At 31.0% G+C, this 15,865-nt stretch overlaps 1 protein-coding gene across 4 annotated transcripts; it reads right to left on the bottom strand.

The window, feature by feature from the left end:
* Nucleotides 1–6,216: 6,216 nt before the first annotated feature.
* Nucleotides 6,217–14,405, bottom strand: LOC141672534 (uncharacterized). 4 transcript variants are annotated; one of them, XM_074479151.1, is made up of 11 exons: nucleotides 14,268–14,398; nucleotides 13,856–13,983; nucleotides 11,645–12,021; nucleotides 10,439–10,597; nucleotides 9,093–9,176; nucleotides 7,860–7,949; nucleotides 7,445–7,537; nucleotides 7,228–7,371; nucleotides 6,766–6,873; nucleotides 6,579–6,630; nucleotides 6,217–6,503 (listed from the first exon to the last, which is right to left on the bottom strand). In XM_074479151.1, the coding sequence occupies exons 3-11, from the start codon at nucleotides 11,987–11,989 to the stop codon at nucleotides 6,472–6,474; spliced, it is 1,107 nt and encodes a 368-aa protein (XP_074335252.1). In that variant the 5' UTR covers nucleotides 11,990–12,021; nucleotides 13,856–13,983; nucleotides 14,268–14,398; the 3' UTR covers nucleotides 6,217–6,471. The 4 variants fall into 4 exon arrangements, with proteins under 4 accessions (XP_074335252.1, XP_074335267.1, XP_074335274.1 ...); XM_074479166.1 differs by having other exon boundaries at nucleotides 11,645–11,961; XM_074479173.1 differs by lacking the exon at nucleotides 13,856–13,983 and having other exon boundaries at nucleotides 11,645–11,961; nucleotides 14,268–14,405.
* Nucleotides 14,406–15,865: the final 1,460 nt, after the last annotated feature.

Below are 15,865 nucleotides of genomic sequence, written 5' to 3'. Positions count from 1 at the left end.
GTACTCGAGCGAGTAATGTAAATCGTTAAGCGTAAAAGTGAGCGTTAGGGTCTAAGTGGATAAAATCTAGTTTCTTAAGCGACCGAGGTTTAATTCTGGTTTATGTTGTTGTTCATAGATTACCGGACCCACTCTAAGCTTAAGTCTACCCCGGAAGACTCAGACAAGTTTTCTACCCGTATACAGTTGTTGTGATGTAAATATATTTATGCATTATCTTGAGATAAGTGCATGGTTGTTATTAGCAAGTCTTGCGATATATTGGAGCATGTTGATATGATATATATATATATATGCATGTTTCGTGATCTTGATATCTTTTGATCGATTCAATTATTTATAAACTGCATAATACCTTTACTAGAGATAAGCAGTACTTGCGTATACCCTTAATAAAGTGGACCCAGAGTTGAACATTTTTCTAAACCGGGAGGCGATGTTCCCGAGTATATTATATATATATATATATAGTTTTCAAAACTATTAATCGAATAATGTTTATTTGATAGTTTTAAATTATAAGTGAATATTAGTTTGAATATTCATTCGAGGACTTATGACTCCGTTTATTTTATTAAATAATATTCTTTATTTTCTTAAAGAATAATGTTTCGTTATTCGCCAGGTATTCGAGAAATGATTGATATCGTCAATCATTCTTACCTTAAATATTTTCAGTAAGTTATTTTCAAAACTTTTACTTCATTTGCTTTGATAAAAGCTATTCGTTATTGGAATATTATTTATAGCATAATATTAAGATATTCTTTAATTATCTTGGAATTGATATATTATATCAAATTATCCTTATTCCAAACGCTTTCAATAATATTTTCGAGTCTTCAAAATGATTTTAAAGGCTAGAAAGGATCCCAAAACTCGTTTTCAAATTTAAGATCTTCCTTTCGAAGGGGATTTAAATACTCGCTTAAAAATCTGAGGGATCCGGATATGTGGTGTATTCGCAACGAAGTTGCTGATTTAATAAAAGGGCTTTTGATTACTTGCCCAACATTCGGGAAGTAAGTCCATCTAAATGACTCGCCATAAGCGATAGGCCGGGGTACGGTCTATCAAGGTGTAAGTGGCTGGGTGGTAGTCCATCAATGCGTAAGAGGCCGGGTGACGGTCCAGCACAAGGTCCCAATGCGGCCAGGGTGATGACCGGCGAGGGATTCATCCATCTACTAGTAGAAAAGGTTACTTAATTGGTATATTTTCCTGATCAGCAAGATATCAGGTTTATGCCAAAGTTTTTTTCTTTCCAAATTCATTGAATATTACAACTCTGTTTATACTTTTCATAACAGAGGTTTTCAAGGAGTGCATGAGATATATATATATATAGGTTTATATATCAGGATTTAATGAAGTATCTCGTAACTTTATTTATTTTATATGATATTTCAAAGATTAATTCTATTCAAGTCTTATCTTGTAGTCTCATCTATGTGATGACCTTTTGACACTTATTATACCTTGAACGGTGGTAGTTCAAGTAGTATTCGAAAAAGATATAAGTATATGAGAGTATCTTGTGACTTCATCTTTTCAACTTATATCTAGTAAAGGATTATCTTATGCATGACAAAGATTTTTAGAAAAACGTTGAGACAAAGGTTAGATATATGAGATCACCTTGCAATGATATTTTTATACAGTTATAAGCTGGAACTCTGTGTATATTATGGATGGAAGATGATTTCAAAGATTTTGAAAAGTATATATACATATATACTAAATATTTTACGACTTCGTCGCATTAAGATATCAAACTTGGTTCATTTCTGCTTGACCAAGACGTTCATGAGTACTATGAGAATGCTCATATATTGTTAATTATTATACATGTTATTTTGGTGGGCTTGTTGCTCACCCTTGCTTTAATCTTTCATCACACAACAACAGCTAGAAAAGATGAACATGACCAAACTCCCAATTTGTGAGCGGATAGGAAACGTTCCGCAGTTCCCTGTAGGTGTTGATGCCGTTGTAGCTGAGGTAGGAATTACCAATAGGCTAGGATTTTAACTTTTGATGTACCAGATTTATGTATATTTATGAATTGTAATAATGGCAAAGAATTTGTAAATCTATTCAGAAACCCTTTTGAGGTGTAATGACTTATAATTGTGGAATAAAATGACTTGTGTTATTTTTGGTATTAATCTCTGAGACTATAACTTGTGGTGTGTGTGTGTGTGTGTATTGTGGGGTCACAGTACGCAGTAGTTGGTTGTTTATTAAGATTAAGTGTTATTAAGGGAAATGGAACTCGTGGCAACCCGGATCCTCGACCCCGGATTTGGGGGTGTTACATCGTTACAATGCTCGAGTTAATTCACTATGTGATGACCTAAACTGTGTTTATATATTACACAGCTGCAACAAATCAATCTAAGATATGCATTATTAAATACTAACTGAAAATGATACATATCTTTAACTGAATAGATAAAGTCCTATGACTCAGAACGTAACAAATATTTATTCCTCAAACTAAGGAACATAATCAATCTTCTTAGTTGACCGACTCCAGATGCCGATGATATGCAAATACTGATGATGTGTAAATCCTGAAGACATACCAAATACTGATGACATCTAAAACGCAGTCAGATTCTGAACTTCTTCTTATCATTGAGAATCAACAATGTAATAATAAAAAATATAATTTGTGAGAATCGAACTTGAATCTTTACATTCACTTGTACATCTTGATACCACTACATCAGTTGTGTTTTAATGATACACATAATATGTGACTTTCGTAAATAGTAAACATTTTATTTAACTTCAAACGAAGTAATTGGATCATATTTGTAGAGTTAATATTAAATAATTATACTTAAAATATAAGGTTAAACATTGTACATAAACAGATCATTAACTTATTTATTAATCAACTTTTAGTTAAAGATATATCTTGTACATTTCTAAAATTAAAAGGAACTCAAATGTACATAAAATTAATTTTTTAAAAAATATTGAAAACAGGTTTGCTTATGAATAAATTATCAACATGTGTACTACATATTTTGACTGATTATAATTATAAAGAGTCGACGCATTTCAGTTTATTTCGAACTCAAAATCAGAACTAGACCCATTTTCAAAAAATTACTCGAAATATAACTATATGATCCAACCAAAAATATATCGTCACTGTCCAGGATTAGTAAAATAAAATTACAATCTCGACGGGAATATCTTATTAAAAGGCCCAATATTTGTAATATCTTATATTAATAAAAAAATGTGTTTGAGATCTTTATAGGATCAAGTCAATTGATAAAATGCATCAAACGTACTAAATTTACCGGTAGTATATTATTATTTTTGGGACTTGACCCAATTTTTAAAAATATTCGAAACTTTACATGAAATTTCACAAGATTTTTAAAACTACGAAAATAGGCCAAATTAATTTATTTTTCACATTTCACTATAAAATAAGAACGATCATCATCATACTGTTTGATAATGTTGAATTTGTAAAGTGTTAATCCAAAAATATTACTTCATTTCATTTTTTTCTAGAAAAAAAAAGTAACCTACAACTATTAAAATAAAATTTAGATTTTTCATTGATTTATGTTATTAGGAAAATGTTAAGAAAGTTGATAATTCATAAGAAATATAGATGATTTCTTGTATAATTTAATTAAAAATATATTTGTATTCAAATATTTTTGAATGATTTTTTAAATTTTACGTAATTGCTCAATTTGATATGATTATTTAAAGTAATCATTTAAAAAATTATAGTATTCAATTTTTTTTAAATAAAAGTTTAGATGATCAATATTAATTGATGAAACTAATTTTTTATTATGGAAATTATTGTACAAATATTTTGGATTACTTAAATATTTAGAATTGTTTGAATGAAATTTAAAATTATAATATATTATGTCATTCGATTTAATCCATTTTATAACAAGTTTAACTGATATTTATAAAATTCTATCAGATTAAAAAATATTTAATTTTAAGAGTGTAATATACAGTAATTTTAAATTAGAATCATTAATTGAAGAAATTTGAAAATGATTTGAATGACAATTTTAGTAAAATTTTCATCCGAATTCTTAAATAAACTGTAAATATCAGTAGTTGGTTTGTACAATCATGGTTATAAAAATCAGCCAATTTTTTAAAATTTGTCGATAAATTGTTAAAAAATCTAGTAAAAAATATTTGTCAGATTTGACCGATTCCTAATAAATTACCGATAAATCATCCATTTTTTAAAAAATCTTCTGATAAATCTTAAATCAATATCTCAACCGAATAGTTCTGATTTCCGAAATCAGTAACCATGTATACAATATATAAATTATTTTTATGTCATAACCATTATTGATGGTCAAATGAGTAAAATTCGATATGTATTTTTGTTAGTGCTACTGCGACTAAAATATATAAATAATTGTAATTAATTTATTAGATAATTTTAATTTTTGAATAATTATCAATACATGTTGTTTGAGTAATCAATTAACTTAATATATGTAAATAATGATATAACATGTATAATAATAAGATATTTAGCAAAAATATAAAAAAAATCAATGCAATTTACATACTCGAAAATTCAATGTTAATATTCAGATTCTTTGATACACTAGAAAAGAACGACATAGGTCTTATATATTGTGAAAGTGAGAATGGTCTATTAAATCTAAAATTTAATGTGTTAAAACCTAGATAGATTATGCTAATTTTCAAATTCAATGTGTTAAAAATTAGGTGAATTAGGCCAATTTTAATTGATAAATTATGAACATAAAATATTCTAGAAAACCCTCTTAAGAAATAAGATATCTTTCGCACTTAATTGGACCGACATAAACATTATCGATATCTTATTTTTTATCATTCTTTCGATTTATTACCACCGGGCATAAAAATTTTTTAGCTCGGTACTTTATATATTTCAGGTCACCATGTGTGTTAATGCTTAGTTTATTCTTTGTGAACATAACATGACCTTCTATTAATTAAGTTTTAATCTTTTCATTTTAAATGTACATCGATTACCTTGTTTATACTCATTCAGTACAGTAAACACAAATTACCCGGCACAAACAAGAAAATGTATGATTTGCTTAATGAGATATATTAGAAACGTTGTGTCATCGGTATTCTCTTGCATGAAGATCATACACATTGACAAACAATGAACTTGTATTTGATATACATGAGATGTTGCACAATATTTATCAATAAGGAAATAGTAATTGCACTGTATAAAGTGACCCATGCCTCGTACGACTTATCATGCTAGTTTATGTACTAACATGCTAAAAGTCACATTATTTATATTATATTTAGGAGCGAATTAGAGAATTATCGTAGATGCTCTTAAATAATACTTCATCCGTCTCGCTGAATTATTTGTATTGGGAACAGGGGATCGACACCCATTTTAAGGCTACCGTAAAATATGGTTCCCTAAATAATTTTAAATATTTTTTCTTTTAAGTAAAAATAATGTTTAAATTTTTATATAGAAAAAAAATTGTAAAAATAAATTATAAAATTATATTTTATAATAATCTTAAAATGCGTACGAGGAAAAAATATGTAAAAAATGTGACGGTGGGAGTACAGTTTATGTCATCATAAAAAAGGTACAGATTTTTTTTCAATTCTTTGTCACCTTTTTAATAAGTTCGAACCTCGTACAACACCAGTTTTGTTTTTGCAACACAATGATTCTTACTTTAGCTAAAAAAAGTTAAGGAATTAACTCGTGATAGTAGTTTGAAATTTGAATCACCGTGTTTTTGTAAATGGATCAATTTCGATCCAAACCAAAAACTAAAAAAATTTAAGGAATTCAATATTAAAAGAGTTATTTCAGGGCATATTCGCTATTTTTGTAGTAAAATGTGTGAATCGTCACATGTTAGATTAAGTTTAGAGTAGCCTCTCATATTGTCGTCCCAACGGAACACAATTATAATTTAAATTTTAATAAATTACCCAATTTACCGCATTGAATAAAATGTATTCAGATTATTTTGGTAAAATGTAAACAAATCCAATTTTTTTATGCGAATGGAGTATTTGATCCCTTGCTAACAAAGTAATCTATAAATTGGCACATGGAAAGCTGAATCATTTTAGTTTCTGGCCACCGGATATAACCAGAAATTGCTGCAACTCATCCAAATAAGATTAGAAAAAAATGGTTCGTTTGCGCAGACGTAGGAAATGCAATAATCGCTATAACTTTTAAGTAAAAATATATAAAAAGGTAAAATACAGATATATATGTCAACATTGCCAAATAGACCGAGTTAGTTGCTATCAAAGCCTGGAACCAATCAGGTAATTAACTCTTGGCTATGTGGTAGATGAATAAATCAGCTGCCTATCATTGCTAACAAAATTCATCCCTTGAAGCCTAAGAAAAAATCAGTGAGGTGCACTACCAATTTTTCGCATTTTTACTTGCATAAACTATTTCCCAGAGTCCTCCTGCACCTGGCCATCTGCAATGAGAAATGGTTGGTCAGACTGCTCCAACAAATAAAAACATGTAGTTTTACTGAACAAAAAAGTCTCACCAGCAAGTAAAACAGCCAAGTTGGCTTGAGCATCAGCATCGGAATTCAGGTCCTAAGCAAATACATGGTGCAGAAATTAAAACACTAGAGATACAATATGATATGTGAGTCTGTGACTGATTACTTGTGATAGTAATATGAATGAGAAAGACACAGACAACCCCCATAAAGGGACTACGAAACTTACCCTCAAAACATGAGTTATCTCAAAAGACTGAAACTTATCCTTTAGTTTTTTAGCTTCCTCAAACCATCTGGCGATACCCTGGTTTTTCACCTTCCATAAACCTTGCACCTGTTGCATCCAGTACACTTATCTTAAAACTTTTAGGAAATACAATAACGCAAGACTAGGCTAAGCAAACTTCATTACATGAAGTTAGTAATTAAGTAGTACTATTAAAAGCATAGGTACCAATTTGGCCCAAAACCGGAATATAAATAATACATAATTTTCACTTAAAGACTGAGGGGAGAAAAAGAAATAGAAGAAATAAATTTGTGTGGCAAGCACTAGTTATAAGAAGAAATTATAATCATACAAAAGTCGCCTCTCCTTCAGTTTAAATTTTAATATGTACATATGAAAGAATTTGATGAACACAATCAATACAAAAGTAAGCTAAAAATAAAACAAAATAGAAATCACCTGCATACAGACAAGTTTGGAGTCACCCATAACCCGGATACTTGTAAAACCTTTTTCAAGTGCAAATCGCATTCCTAAAATCATGGCTCGATATTCGGCAACATTATTGGTTGTTATACCCAAACCTTCACGTAACCTACAGATCTATACAAAAAATCGATTGGATACAGAGTATGCAAGTAGAGACCAGAACATGGAAAAAAATGGGAATCTTTACCACAGTCCCATCATCAGCTCGCAGAACAACTCCTGCACCAGCTTGTCCAGGATTTCCTTTCGATGCCCCATCAAATTCGAGTATACACGAAGGCTGCATGTATAACATATCAGTGTTTCAGAACAGCTAATCTTAGAAACTTAAATATTACCAAATCAGTACACAAACAGCTCTATAGTTTACACTCGACAAACGTCAGTTTTAAAATTACTATACAGACACAGATGACATATTCCACCCATTTTCTCTGTGCATAAAACAGACATTTATAGGGGTGCTTATGTTTGTGATACTTGCCCAATGTACATGCCAAAGTGAAACTCTAAAAAGATTGAAAACAGAGACCAAAATATCTTCCAATATAATACCACTGTAAAACAGTTCTTAAAGTAAAGAAACCAAAATATTCACTTACCCCAGAAACCAGCACATCAGTCTTGAGATGATGATCTAACTTAGGGTGCTTTCGGGAAGTATTTGAAAGTGAAAAAGACCCGGGTTGTTGCTGCAAATGTAAATTGCAGATGATCAAATTAAGCTACATAAGAAAAATCAAAAGATCGAGAACTAGGACTTGGGAGGAGTATACCAACATTATTACCTATATTGTATTCCAATTGAATGGCCGTAGTTATATTTTAAAATCCTAGCTAACACATTTGTGTAACATTACACGAAACTCAAGTATAGCATGACAAAATGAGGTTGGCAACTTTGCACGTGAACAATTATGTTGTATTTCCACAATGGTGAGAGAGAAACAGAATTTTAAGAGAGAGATAAAAGGTTTAAGAGGAGGATGCATGGGTAAGGGTATGAATAGAATGCAACTTATCTATATGATGGGAATGGGTTTTCAAGAAATTGGTGAAAGAAAAAAATGACCGTTCATTATGCTGTTGGAAGGAATGAATCACAGTTAAACTTAAAGCATAGTAATTGAGGGGAGGAAGGTATGGATGTCTGTGCAAACATGTCTAAAATTTAGTCCAAATGTCATTCCATTTTTAGCTCTTCGATCCAATCCCACTAAAACACATACTAATAATTTTCTTCTTTTAAGAATCATCAGGTTCATAAGTCTATCTTTGATGCGGAAGAAGAAATTACAATATCAATTTTGATTTATTTTATATCATTTGTTAAGAACAGATTTGATTGTACTTTATTAGACATTAAGTATATAATATATATAGTAAATAGATTATTAAAAACTTGCTAGGTTATAGTAGGAGAATAATTAAAGATTTTGTTTCCTTTTTTATTAAAATTTTACTTGGTGGCTAAGTTTATGGACATACTTCCAATATATCATTAATAGAAGACTTTTACTATTGTTGAAATTGAGATTATTCTCTCTTTTGTTATGGTTTGCGATCCTAACAAACTCTTCTATTCTGCAGTTGAGAAATTCTAGGGGTAGTGAATACGGGGCGTGAGTTTTCTGCTGCTAATCCACAGACCACAATTATTCATCTTTTTATTTGTTTTTATTCTTGTCCTGCATCAATATTGTTTTCATCCCTCTCCCTAATATTAGTATTTATCTGTCTTAGCACAACTAAATCTTGCCACATATAACAAGATCTGCATATATTCAGAAAGCATTCTAGTAGATACTGATAACACCATTTAATTCACAACGTACTGAAATTTCTGGACCAAGGAGTTCCTGCAATCTCTTTCGTGGAAGCACATCACTAGGTGTTTCTCCTCTGGAATGAGAAGGTTCCTGCTTGAAACAAATCAAGTTGAAGCACAGAATAAGAATGAGTTGCAAAGAATTGAGTTTTTATTCATTCATTGCTTTGTGCAGATATGGTCAACAAAAATGTGCAACAAAGTAAACAAGCACATATGATTTTATTCAGCCTTTACAAATATGATTCTTAGACAGATCACAGAATAAAATGATTAGTTCCTACTTGAAACAAATCAAATTGAGCTTTTATTCATCATTGCTTTGTGTAGATATGGTCACAAAAAAATGCAACAAAGTGAACAGATGCATATGATTTAATTCAGCCTCTATGATAATGATTCTTATACAGATCACAGATGTACAAGCTATTATGTGAACCAAAGAATGTATAACTGCTTTAAGAAAATTAAGCTTAATCCTTCATTCTCTAGTATTAGCATATTACACAAAATTTCATGCAGCATAGAGGATAATTATAAGACAGTGGAAACATCAGACCTTGTCAAATTTTTCGTTGCAGCAATGTTTTCATTTTTTATTAGCATGTTTACCTCCATCCCATTTCTATGCAAATAAAGAAAAATAGGAGAAAGGGAAATTGAGCAGTCAGATCACCTAACTCTTAGTTCAAGTTGCACTGTTCTAGAAACATATTAGGCATACACAATATGGCACTGTAAATGCTACATGCGACTGTAAATGTTCATATATTTAGTAGATATATTGACACCACATCATCTAGACAAAGCAGGAACAACTAAACATTTGACCTTTGAAATCCAAATAGCCAATACCAATAAGGCATATCATCATACTAGGAGCTTGATTGCTACTTTATTAGCCAAGAATAAATTATCCACCGAACCCCTAATAAAAACCAGGCACTCGCTGAAAGTAATTCCGTGTACAATTCTAAAAGTTTGGTCAAATACTGACAAGAACCACACACATGCATACTTTTGGAGTTCAACAAAAGCATATGTTATTCTCTACATTCCTAATAAAAGGCTGGACTAGTGTCTTGTATATAAATAAGACCTTTGATGCATTGACCAGTCTTCTACACTTTTCAAAACCAGAGTTTAACTTTGCTAACATAAAAAAGAAACTAGAATTTGACACTTCAACAACAAAAATTTAAAAAATAAGAGTGCTAATGACAGTTATTTAACATGAAAAAAATCTCCTTGTGTATTTATAATTGTAAACAGGTAGAGTTTAAAACTAACTAATTAATTCTGGAAAACCAATCACAAAATTTATTTATAATATGTTTTAATGAAAGACATTACCAGGAAAGGGCAGGCCACAAGAGTGCCAAACAGTCCTTCTGTCAAATCTGCAGCTCGGATGGAATACAGGGCATTCTTAAGCCCACAAGAGAGAAGATATGTTTCAGCATCCTTAGGCATCGCCTGACCTTTGTATACACTGACAGGAGGATCACATATCTATGAGAAAAAAAATCAATAAAATACAGGTTAAGCCTCCGACAAGTAAACATAAACATAAATTTGAAAAGCTATAGAAGATGACAACAGGACAGATACACTGTGCACACAGTAGACTTTTCTCTAATAATAAAGTTTATTAAAATAAAGAGGGTAAAATAGATTCTGTTCATGAAGTATTTCATAAATACATAGGAAATATAATGTTAGTTATTGTTCATACTAATTATACCAAAATATTTACACAACTTTCAACCTGATGACAAAAAAAAATTGCGAAAGTAAGACTAAAGAGAGGCCAAATTATATTGCATTCAGTTGTGAACCTCAGAAAGATTCATGTTTTCTCAACAAGTGCTTTAAGAGAATTGCAAAATCAAGTAACTGCATTTGCAGAAAATCCTCAAGCTCTCACAGAGGTATAAAACATGTCCCAGTCGAGAGATTATTTAAAAAAGGGAATTTCTGCTCCTTGGATAGACATGTTTGCGCATCCTTAATCTTGTTAAGTATCAACTAAATGACATAGGTATGATGCAAGATGTCATATGGCCTCATAAAAGTATTATGCACAACAAAATACACACATAAGAAGAAGCCATACAAGAGTATGTAGTGGGAGCCTCTCACCTTTAAGCATTTCATAGTATTAGTTACTCTTATTTTCACTGACCCATTCAGGCACAAACTTTGTATATTATGCCCATGTAAAAGGTGACAAAGTTGACAAGCATATAATTTCAGCTAGTTGCAATTTATATCAATGAAGGTGTCCTTTAAACTTGTAATAAAGTCATGACAGAAAAATGTATAAACTTGTATATTATGCCCATGTAAATGGTGACAAGGTTGACAAGCATATATTTTCAGCTATATGAATGAAGGCATCCTTTAAACTTGTAATTAAGTTATAACAGAAAAATGTAAAGAGATTCTAAAAGTTTGAACAGCATTTATAGGTGGATCATGGACATACCTAACTCGTCTTAAAACAATAACTATTTCATAGCTCACAAAATACAGATAAATCCGAAGGGAATTATTTACCGATGATCCAACTTGTGCTTGACAATCGCTAAAATTCTTGTAAACACCAACTAAATCTCCTTTCCGAACAACAAAGAACGAATTATTCTCTTCTTTCATTATCACCGCCTTGGTTTTCAATTCCACTCTCTCCGTAACAGACTTCCTCACCTTAGCCCTTCGAGTAGCGTAGCACCGAACACCAAATCTCGTCAACAACAAATCCAAATTAACCGACTTCAAAACAGCATATTCAGACCTCCTCTTAAATGTGATAGTCGAAAACCCACAAACCGAGCTCTTATACACAAAATGACTACTCCTCGATAACAATGTAGCTGAATAGGCATGAAACAAGCAGTTCATTACACAGTTGCTTTCCCAGATTCTCCAAATTTCTGTAAAAAAAATTATTCTCTAATGAAAACTAATACACCCAGTTTTTTTACTTATAGATAATATTTACTTTTTAATAAAAATAGGATAGGTAATCTCTCTCTCTCTCACACTCATCCAACAAGCTAATAAAACTGTAATCACAATAAAGATTTTATCTTCTTTTACTTGCTAATCAATAAAAAATTAATTATTATTTTTCAAATAAAAAAAATATTTGATTTTTACCTTAAAATCTTTATAAACTTTAAAAAAAATCAGATGGGTGCTACTCTATTAAACTTCGCAAACCCTAATTAGGTATACAATATAATAAAGTATCTAAATATGTACTCCCTCTATCATAACCATTTCTTTACACTTTCCTTTTTGGGATGTCCTTTCCAATTCTTTATATTTCAAAATTTTCCAAAAGTAATAAAAATTTTATAATATAAAAAGTAAACTCATCCACTACTTACCTCCACTATACGCACTTTATACATAAAATATTAATTGGTCCCACCACTTTACTCACTTTTTAACTTTCCACCACTACTTTATCATTTTTTTAACCTCCGTGCCCAAACCAAATGTAAACAAATGGTTGGAACGGAGGGAGTAATAATTTTGGGGGAAGATCGTAGTATAAGCTATTAAGCACATATACAACTATTACAAACATATATAAATGTAAATGCAATAAAGACTGAACATAATAGAGAGCATTATATTATATATGTGAATGTACATACACACCAAGAAGCTAGTAGACTATAATTCTTGGAGTAACCGAATGAGTCAGGTCTGACAAGGAGGACTTTCTTCAGATATATATATATACACAGACTGTAATGTAAAGATTTACGAACTATAAATACACAATTACACACACTATACTATTATAGAGCAATTGTGTAGTGTGCATAGAGAATGTGCAAATGAGTAGTGAATGTTTTGTTGATAAAAAGTAGGTTTTTTTAAGTTAACCCATTTGCATTTGAATATTGGACTTAGCCGAATTTAGTTTAATAAGCTCTAGGTCTTTAAGATGGGCTGTGATCCACGAAGTTACACGCTCTAAAGTCTTTACTTTTTATGGAAATATTAAATTTGTTGAAAATGAGTGATTAAGTAGTTATTTAGCAAATGGTTAGGAAAATGCACATAATTAATAATATCAAAAGTTTAAAACTTTCTATGCAAGTAATATGACATGCTTGATTTTCAATTAGCAAAAAAAACATGTTTTATTTTCCTTTAAAAATATTCAAGCCATTAATTGATAATAGTCGGACTTTTATCAGTCTAAAAATATTCAAGCCTTGATTTGATGATACTTTTTATCTCTTGTTATTGTATGTCTTAGGCCGAGGCATGGAGCTGAAAATTTAAATTTGAAAAATGCCATAATTTTCAAAACTAAATTCAAACCGGGTACAAAATAAGTAGTTGGTAGGATTTAATTGGATAAACATCTTAAAAATGAGAAAAATATCCTATAACCATATACGTTTCACAAATTAAAACACAACACTTATATTTGTTAATAATTTCGATTCCCTAGTATTTTCCGATTTGTCAAGAATCAAGACATCAATTAAAGTTTAATATTTCAGGGAAAAAATGGGCAATGATATAGAACAGGTACAGGGTACAGCATATGTTTTCATTCAAATAAAAGGCATTTGTGTAGCCTGCACAGATATTAATTCCATCAACTTAAAAAAAAAAAAAAATTCCAAATTTTAGATGTAGGTTTTTTTATATCTTCTTGCATTTCTATTAATATTAGAACTATGCACTTCTTCCATAAGATACACATACAGCAAGAAATAGAGAGGCGAGATAAGGGACCTGTTTCGAAAGATAGAAGCAGCACAATAGAACAAAAAACAGATGCTAGCAGTGCTTAAAAGAATCCGAAGCTTAAACCCCACAATTTTCCAAATCCAACCGTGCGAAAAGCCAACAAATTTTACTACCTACATTATACAATTAACAGTATAAAATTATTTATAAAAAGTTAGTTGAGGCATTTTATCAAACACTTCTCCTACACTACTTTTATCAAACATGTAAACTTTAAAATTTGATTAACATTTAACAAACACATTAAAACAAGATTTAAACGTTTCTCAAGGAGGCAATCATCATGGAGCAGAAAACATAAAAAACCACACAAAATCATCGCATAAAATTAGAATTTTAGGGATTTATAACCAAAAAAACAAATTAATTATGTACGTAAATGTAAATATAACAGTACCTCGAATTCTTATGTAGCTCAAAACCTTCGAATTTTAATTGAATTTGCTCAAATATAAAGCGCATAGGTTCTTAGTCCGCACAGCAGCAGTGTAGACTCGAGACTTGAGAATATGAGCGACTTGGATTAAAGTGTATTAGGCCCAGATGATTAAAATGATACTACAGTCCAGGAAATATTGGCCGGTTAAGGTTGGGCCTTTGAAATGGACCATCCTTGCCATCCAACTTTAAAACTTGTCATAAGTCCTAATTATTAGAAATATCTTAGCATACGTTTATTGGCATTGGGAATTTTTTTTTATCACATAAAAAACCATCTTACTATCCTATTTCTAGCAAAAAAAATGTCGATCGATTTGTTGGCATATTAACACAATTAACTATGTAAAATACTGAAAATAATGAAAAATATCATGATTAACTTATAATATCGTATTAGTTTAAAAATCCCATGAATTATTTTTAATATTACATTTTTTTTTGAATTTAATTTGAACTGAAAATTTTAATACATATGATTTATTTTATTTAATATTTTAATAAGATGTGTTATGGAATAAAAGGTAGAGTTGTGATTACAATTAATGCTAGTGTTGTTGAATTTCGAGTTTTAATGGTTATTCTCGAGGTGTGGACTAGCTGTACTCGCAAGATGCCTACGTATCTCTGTGTTGTAGAAAATCAAGACAAAAACGTAGTTCTAGATTGAGGGTAGAGCCCTTTATATAGATATTAAGTTTAGAGTTAGACTGGGGTAGGGAGACTTGGTGGATAAGTCTTCTACGTAGAAGGTAAGTAGGATTCTTCTAGACGGTGAATTCTGGATCCTTCCTAGAAGGAGTCTGTTTCCATGTTGGATACGACGTTGGTGTCATTGTGAACCTTATTCTCAGATCTGCTTGACGACCATATCACGTAACTGATATTAAGCCGTGGGCTACACGACCCACTTCGGGTCATGGTTACCACAGTCTGCTCGGACTATCAAGACTCATATTGGGCCGTGACCGCAACGAACTAATTTTAGTCATGGAGTCTCATGTTTGACTGGTCAATTTCAATTAATTCAACATTAATTGTGTCTTTACGAATTACCTTCCATCCATATCATTTATCCCCCAACTTCCGGGAAAATTTCTCGAGTTTTCGTGGAAGTTATAATGGTCTAATTGTGATTCGAAGATAGTTTCGTCCCTTCTTGGGTTCGATCATATCATGAAGTGTGGAGCGACCTACACATTCACAAATACTTATTCATTATTAAGTGATATTTCATTTTTTGAGGCTTTTACGAGGCTATATGTTGGGCTTCCAATCACCTTTTAACCTTCGTCAAGGTTAATTATAAGGTGAAAACCAATAACAGCCCCTAAACGGGGCTAACTAGCCATAAACATGGCTATTCGGCCCTAATCGGGGCTAATTTCAAGATAATAGCTGATAATTAATCTCATTGCAGCCTAACTTTGAGTCAAAGTACGCTAGTTGGCCTTAAACACGGCTAATTAGCCCTAATTGGGGTTGTTAATCCCAAACAATGCAACAAGAATTACAGAAGGGCGGTTGAATGTAATTATGGTTTCTTTTCTTAATTTT

Source organism: Apium graveolens, chromosome 1, assembly GCF_009905375.1.
Source record: "Apium graveolens cultivar Ventura chromosome 1, ASM990537v1, whole genome shotgun sequence".
Lineage (NCBI taxonomy): Eukaryota > Viridiplantae > Streptophyta > Magnoliopsida > Apiales > Apiaceae > Apium > Apium graveolens.
Note: the sequence above shows the minus strand (reverse complement) of the source record. Positions and strands in the feature narration are given on the sequence as shown.

Excerpts from the sequence above, each read along its gene's own strand:
- LOC141672534 (XM_074479151.1), bottom strand. The coding sequence starts at position 11,989 with ATGAACTGCTTGTTTCATGCCTATTCAGCTACATTGTTATCGAGGAGT. Across the intron at positions 9,177-10,438 it reads TTGTGGCCTGCCCTTTCCTG|GAACCTTCTCATTCCAGAGG; the intron begins GTAATGTCTTTC and ends TGTTTCAAGCAG. Across the intron at positions 6,631-6,765 it reads AGATAACTCATGTTTTGAGG|GACCTGAATTCCGATGCTGA; the intron begins GTAAGTTTCGTA and ends GTATTTGCTTAG.